The following is a 7,692-nucleotide window of genomic DNA, read 5'->3' as shown; positions in this document are numbered from 1 at the left end:
GCATTATAAACATACTATGATGTGTTCAGAAATACTGAGATCCACATACAGTAGAAATGTGTATTCATGTACATATATTTATAAATATATTTTTATGGTTAAAAGTAGAAAACAAATAACCTAGAGCACTAACTGGATGAGTAAAATACTAGCAATAAAAGAAATAAATTCTAACACTTGTACATTTGCATTATATGCTTTATTGCTTTTTAAGAATAGTTCTCTCTTTTCTTTTCACTTTTCCAACACATTAAATTATATACAAATATATGATGCTAAGAAAGCATCGTGTATTACAGATGTATAATGATGTATTCACTGCTATTTTTCAATGGAGAATCGTACGTATATTTCTGATATTTTTGAGTTCAAGTGAAGACCTCTTGTGACTCTCCTGGCAGACTGCAACAGAAGTAATTTCTAAGACTATTATTGCTGAAACATTAACTTAACTATAATGTATTGAAAAACACTTTTCTTTGCTTTCAAAAACCAAAGCTTAGTGCACTACTAGCCAACTCTGGGGTTGTGTTGTCATGAGTTGGCAAGATGCAAAAAATTACATGTGCCTTGAGTTAGAATGTGTTATTTTGCTGGAATACTGTTGAACCTGCTCAATTTTCTTGTGTACCCAGGTGCATTTTACAAGATATATCAGGTGACAAATAAAAGAAAAAATGTAACACTTTTTGCAAGATGCAAACTTTGGTAACTTTGTGACAACTGTTGTGAAAAGTTATGACAAATTAAACTGGTAAATGGTGAAGTCCATTCATAGTCTTTCAATCATGTTTTTTGTTAGTGCATTATGTTCAAAATACCATGAACACTGTTACTTGAAAGAAATGACACATTTCAAAGAATATGTACAAAAAAGGAGACTAAGCAAAAGACAAAAATAAAGAGTAGGACATACAAAAGTGACAATCTCACACAATAAGACATTACAAAAAAAAAAAAAAAAAAAAAAAAAAAAAAAAAGAAATTGTACATAAAAAATAAACTGCTATAATAATCATAATAGAGATGATGATGACAATAATTAGAAAAACACATCATCTGAGACATTTGTTAAATTCTCAAGAGGATGGGCAGGACACGTTTGATCACAAGAAGAGAGTCGACAGCGAGGTAGATAGTTGGACGCTGATGGATGCTTCAACTTGACACCTTGAGATTCTTGTGAACGCCAGGAGTGTAAAATTAAGGTGGAAATTAAAATCATATGGAAAAAAGGAATAAATACAAAAACAAATAATAAGATGATGGAGGGCCATGAATGACATTACTCAGACTTAGGAACAAAGGGGGCATGAATAAAGAGTTAAATACATGATTAAGTGAATTTGATTCTAGTGCTATAAATTAGCAAACTCCTTACAGCGCTGTGCAAAAATACAATATTTTGAGCTATTTCCCCCTATATGACTTTTGGTGTCTAGCACATTTATCAGTTGTAACCATTAACCCCAACCCTAAATAAATATATTTGTCTTGTTATAATATGATGGGCTCATTGAAATCAGATCAACCTATGGAAATCCTACAAACTTTTTTCTAACCTAACACCTGCCAAGAAAAATTATTACCTAACAAAATTGTGCTAAAAATAGTAACTGGTAGCTAGTCCCCATACTAAGGGAAGGCAGTCATGTTTTTGTGGTCTCCTGCTGTGACATTTTAATGCTCTGCTATGACCACCCTAATGCCTACACTGGCACATTTTTGAGAAAAAAAAAAAAAAAAAAAAAAAAAAAAAAAAAAAAAAAAAAAAAAAAAAAAAATCTTTGCCACTGCATATCATTATCTAATGAACAATAAAACACTACCACATTGTTAAAATGGCAACCAAATCCTTAATACACAAAAAAATAAACTTCTTTTGAGTGTAGCATGTTTCTTCTGCTCTCACTACCCAATACTTCATATCCAACTTACTGAATTATGTACAAATATGTATGAAAGAATCTGTCATGTGTCACAACCACTTGCTTATATCTGAACACTACAATGCTGACTAGGTGAAGTTTCAACTTGAATACGGTACACTTACATCTCAAACTTTTGTCATCTTGACTGCAGATTTTGTACAAGCCTCTGCAAAACAAACAAGTAACATAAACCAACACAAGAGACAGCATCAACATAGCTAACACCATATACGGAATAACGGGTGTTAATAATCGTCATATTAATGTTTCATCTAAGCTCGGTGGAGACGTTCCTCCATGCTATATAAGTGCCTACCTGACTGTAAGGTTCCAAGTCCTGTCTTCTTGTTTTTGTTGATTGCTTAACCCTTTGCTGACAGGCATGGCATGCCCACTATGAGTTTACTTGTATAATTGTCTTTACACATAGATACCTACACCTGTACTAAGTCACCAATGAGCCAGTTACGAGTACTGCCTGTCTCGCCCGATCATCCTTTTCATTGAATTAAGAAAATATTTTACGTTATCTTATTTTGCTGTTACTAATGTTTATAACATTATATTAATTCTAATGTTTACAATAAAAATAAAAACATGGAATATTCGTAGCACTAGTAAACAATTAGTTTTTCCCGCCAATACAAGGAAAGGTGAAATCAGGTAAGGTCACAAGATCTACTAATTGACTCCTTTGTGGCTAAGCACTAGCAGAGCCATCTATGTGCAGAGACATTTCACAAAAATATAAAAAATGAGCACAGCATTTTCCCCATTTCTTATTCATTTTCCCTGTCGGCATTGGGTTAAAAGTGAATGGTAATGAAGGAAGGCAGAAAGAGAAAGAATAAAAGTAGAAGAAAAAGAAAATTATATATATATAATATATATATATATATATATATATTATATAAAATATATATATATATATATATATATATATATAATATGATATATATATATATATATATAATATATATATATATATAATATATATATATATATATATATAATATATATATATATATATATATATAATATATATATACATAAATAATATATAAAATAAATAATATTATATATATATATATATATTTATATTATATATATATATAATATAATATCATATAAATATAAAATATATATATAATATATATAATATAAAAATATATATATATATAATAATATTACATATATATAATAAAATACATAACACAACACACATCAAATAATATAATAATATAATAATATATAACAAATAATACTATAATAATATAATAATAATAATAAAAAATCAATATATATGATATATATTGAAATAATAATAATGATAATAATAATAATAACAACAATAACAATAATAATGATAATAATAATAATAATAATAATATACACTAATTTTGGCATAGCTGAATCGTCACATCAAAGGACTTGACCTAAAAGCTATAACTCCCCATTTAGCAAAGTGAGGATGGAACTTTTCTGCAAAGTTTATTTATATTGCTCTAATTTGTTTGTCCTATATGCATGTAGGATCTTTTTCCAACCGGTATATATACGTTTTTTTTGTTTAAGTTGTCTTAAAAGAGTGTTCGGAACCTCATATCATAAAAGATTCAATGATATTTATTACAAATTGATTGTGTCTACTATGGAATATATGAACCCTCGGTGAAGGCTTCAAGGCAAGAAGAGAGAGAGAGAGAGAGAGAGAGAGAGAGAGAGAGAGAGAGAGAGAGAGAGAGAGAGAGAGAGAGAGAGAGAGAGAGAGAGAGAGAGAGAGAGAGAGAGAGAGAAGAGAGAGAAGAGAAGAAAAATAAAGAGAAGAAAGGAAGAAAGGAAGAAAGAAAGAAAGAAAGAAAGAAAGAAAGAAAGAAAGAAAGAAAGAAAGAAAGAAAGAAAGAAAGAAAGAAAAATAATACTCGAAAGGCTTTCAGCATATTCATGTATCTTCTTTGTTATATAATCTGTTACTTTATTTATGACACGAACTCTCACCCCCCTCCCCCCCAAAAAAGGATATCATTATTAGCTATGAAAGTAATAATAATAATAATATTGATTACGATAATAATGATAACCAGATAATAGTAAGAGCAATAATAAAAGCTTTCACTGCAAGAATACTACTACTAAAAACAGTTATAATAATGATATTTATGATAAAATTATTTTAAGAGTAATACTATCACAACAAAAAATACAATAAAAAATAATGCTAATTCAAATGGTGATGACAATAATGATGATGATGATTATAATAATAATAATAATAATAATAATAATAATAATAATAATAATAATAATAATAATAGTAATAATAATAATAAAAATGATAATATACAAATGACAATGATAATAATAATAACAACAGCAATAATAGTGATAATAATAAAAAAAAAATAATAATATCGATAATAATAACAATAATAATGAAAAAATTAATGATATCAAAATCAGTGATAATTATATTAAAGCTATCAATAATAATATTATAATAATAATAGTAATTAGTCATTGTTATAGCAAAAATAGTAATAATAACAATGACTGCAACACAACAATAATGATTATGACAATAATAATAATAATAATAATAATAATAATAATAACAATAATAATGATGTATATACTACTACTATTACTAATATTAATAATAATAAAATGATAATATTAATAATAAGAAATAACAAAAAAAAAATTATAATCATTATTATATCACTAATACAGTAAATAATAATAGTAATGATAATAACAATAAATATAATAGAAGTAATATTAATAGTAATCATAATAATAACAATACAATATTCATGATCAATACTATTATCATGACCTAAATAATTCATGAGATAAGTCTAATGAAAATGGCAATAAAACAAAGAATATCCCACACATACTTCCTACAACTTTAACTACAGCACCAAGAACAAACAATCCCTAGGGTTTCAATACTCATGCTCTGTGCATTTACACCTTTTTCCTGTTATGATATCTTTCCCCTACCCCTTTTCTTTTGTAATTAATGCTTTGCTCTGTCCCTTCTGAAGTTTATTATTTTCTATGGCATGTTTTAATTTTCTCTACCTCCAATCTATCATTTCACTTCTTTTCCCTTGACTTTCCTTTTCTCTCTCTTTACCTTCTTCTATCTATCTTTCTCTATTTCTCTATATTCCTTATTTCTTTCTTGTCTTTACCTCTTTGCTCCACTCATCTATCTATCTTTCTTTATTTCTCTATATTCCTTATTTCTTTCTTGTTTTTCTCTGCCTCCTTTTTGCTGACAAATTAATGCTTTGGAGGAGGCAATCATTTGTTGCTTCACAGCCTAGTGAGTCCCTTTTAGACAAAGAGTGACTTGTACTCATGTGGCAAAACACCTCTTCTTGGATAAAAGGTGTGGTTGATGCTGTAGTCATTCAGGTTGGAGAGGCGTGAGGTATAGATGTCGGCAAAGCGGAAGAGACGCCGTGAGAAGTATGTGGGGTTGTCATGGGTTCGGAAGACACTGCCAAAGTGGGGGTTGAACAGCTCTTTGGTCTTCTTCCTGAGGAATAGTAATTGAATACAAAAATATATTTTTTTGTTGATATTTGTAAATGTGGATAAACCAAATGGTACCCAAATGGCAGCATCAATACATGGATCAAAAACAGCTAACAAATAAAAAGTTAGGAAAGAAAGAAGGCAAAGTCACAAACCAAAAACAACTATAACAATATAACAAAAACAAAAATACTCCAGAAAACTCTTCCCAAAAGTCTACCTCAACTGATCTCTCTCCTCCTCCCACTTCTCGATCATCTTGCGAGATTCTTCGTCCTCGAAATCTTGGCTGCTTTCTATCAAGCTCTGAAGGATCATCAGCCATCCACTCATTCTCTTGTAGTCATCTGAGTTTAGGCACTGTATCTCATACTGTAACATGGAAATATTAGTTATGTGAGGCTGAAAACTTTAGGGATTGTCAACCTGTTACTACACCATGAAAATTATGCACCTGTACGCTCAGTAATTGTATCTAAATGTAATCTACAGGAAAAAATTCTAAATTTATTCTAAAAGACAATTAAAACAGTTGTAAAGGAAACAGAGAGAAGAGTAGGAAGAGCATCGTGTTGGAGGATTAGAAAAAGAGTATTTAAAAAAGACTGAAAAAACTTCCAACATCCCATGACTGCAACAAATCTTACGTCCAGCTCCCAAAGAATGGCTCCGGTTCTCCAGCCGTGATTTAGGGATACGTCAGCCAAGTCACTGTAGGGATGATCACCAAAGTAAAGGACCTGCTGCCCTTGCCAACCCTTCAACTCTTGCAAGCGCTTTAGGTTTCCCTGGAAGGAAATAAGTTTTAGAAGAGATGCAGTGAATGGAAGAATATTGGGGATCATGGGAAAAGATGGAGATGGTGTAGGATTGGATGGGGAAAGGGTAAAGAATGAGGAGAAAGGAGAAAAGTAGGATGAGGATGAGTATGAGGAGAGGGAGTAGGATGGGGAGGGAACAAAGGAGAAGGAAGAAAAAGGGATGGAGAATGAGGAGGAGACAAAGACATACAAAGATGAAGAAGTGGATAGTGAAAAATATGATCTAGAAAAAAAAAAAAAGTGAAAAATATGATCTAGAAAAAAAAAAAAAAAATTCAATTTTTCATATCTCAGAAACAATAACAACCTTCTTTCACTTTGCAAACAACAAGGGGTGGAACCAACCAACCTCCAAATAAATTTTCCCCTTCTCTAACTGTGTTACTGGACCCCATGTCTGGGTATGGATTTCCTCATTCAGTTCACGGAAGGGCCTCATGCTATCTGTGAAAAATGCTGGCTTTTTAGCGCTGGCCACCACCACGTCGAAGAACTCCCTCCAGTCTTCTCCTAGGAGGTATGACAAACCTGCATTTCTGGAGGAAGAGAGACGGATATTTGAGTCATTGCTCTTGTAACACATACAAGAATCTATGATGTAATTCAGTGGTTTGGTCTTAGGGAAGCATACAGGTATTGTCTTAACAGTTGTAGTTTGTTTACTTAATAATCAATGCTAAACTTCTGACTAAGACCTCAAATAAATTTTTGGCAAAACCCAAGTATAAATGAGTCAAGAGAGAGAAGCATCACAGACCTAACTATCAATCCTGAATTCCTGGATATACTAGTAACATGCATACACACATTTTAACATATTTCATGCACACACACACACACACACACACACACACACACACACACACACACACACACACAATCATTTGCATACACATCCACACAGCAAGCACACATTCAAACACACATGCACATGTATAGACTCATGCATACACACACATGCACACATACATACACAAATGTGCATGCATGCATGCATGCGCATGTACTCACACGCATATACTTGGACATTCACACCCACAGATATATCCACACATGCTTGCATGCATGGATGCACATGCAAACACACATATGCTTGCACACACACACACACACACACACATACCTATGCATGCTTACCTGCACATGAACACACATATGCTAGAACATATGAACATGCATATACCCAAACATGCTTGCATGAATACATACATATGCACACACACACACACACACACAACCATACACAATGCAACAATAACACATACACACTGCAAACACAACACCACACACACAAATACTGATGCATACATACACATGCACACACACACACACACACACACACATACACACACACACACTCACACCTGTTATTCAAAGTGTCCAGTTACACT

The 7,692-nt window shown here is 31.5% G+C and overlaps 1 protein-coding gene across 2 annotated transcripts in view; it reads right to left on the bottom strand.

Annotated features, from left to right (window-relative positions):
- Nucleotides 1–4,744: 4,744 nt before the first annotated feature.
- LOC119597402 (5'-nucleotidase domain-containing protein 2-like) overlaps nt 4,745–7,692 on the bottom strand; it is a 17,333-nt gene continuing 14,385 nt past the window's right edge. For both annotated transcript variants that reach the window (XM_037946968.1, XM_037946969.1), the window contains exons 6-9: nt 6,651–6,837; nt 6,128–6,268; nt 5,701–5,852; nt 4,745–5,481 (exon numbers count right to left, since the gene is read on the bottom strand). In XM_037946968.1, the coding sequence (XP_037802896.1) occupies nt 5,277–5,481; nt 5,701–5,852; nt 6,128–6,268; nt 6,651–6,837 (685 nt within the window). In that variant the 3' untranslated portion in view covers nt 4,745–5,276. The remainder of the gene's footprint in view (nt 5,482–5,700; nt 5,853–6,127; nt 6,269–6,650; nt 6,838–7,692) is intronic.

Source organism: Penaeus monodon, chromosome 39 (genome assembly GCF_015228065.2).
Source record: "Penaeus monodon isolate SGIC_2016 chromosome 39, NSTDA_Pmon_1, whole genome shotgun sequence".
NCBI lineage: Eukaryota > Metazoa > Arthropoda > Malacostraca > Decapoda > Penaeidae > Penaeus > Penaeus monodon.
This window is presented reverse-complemented; position numbering and strand designations above follow the sequence as displayed.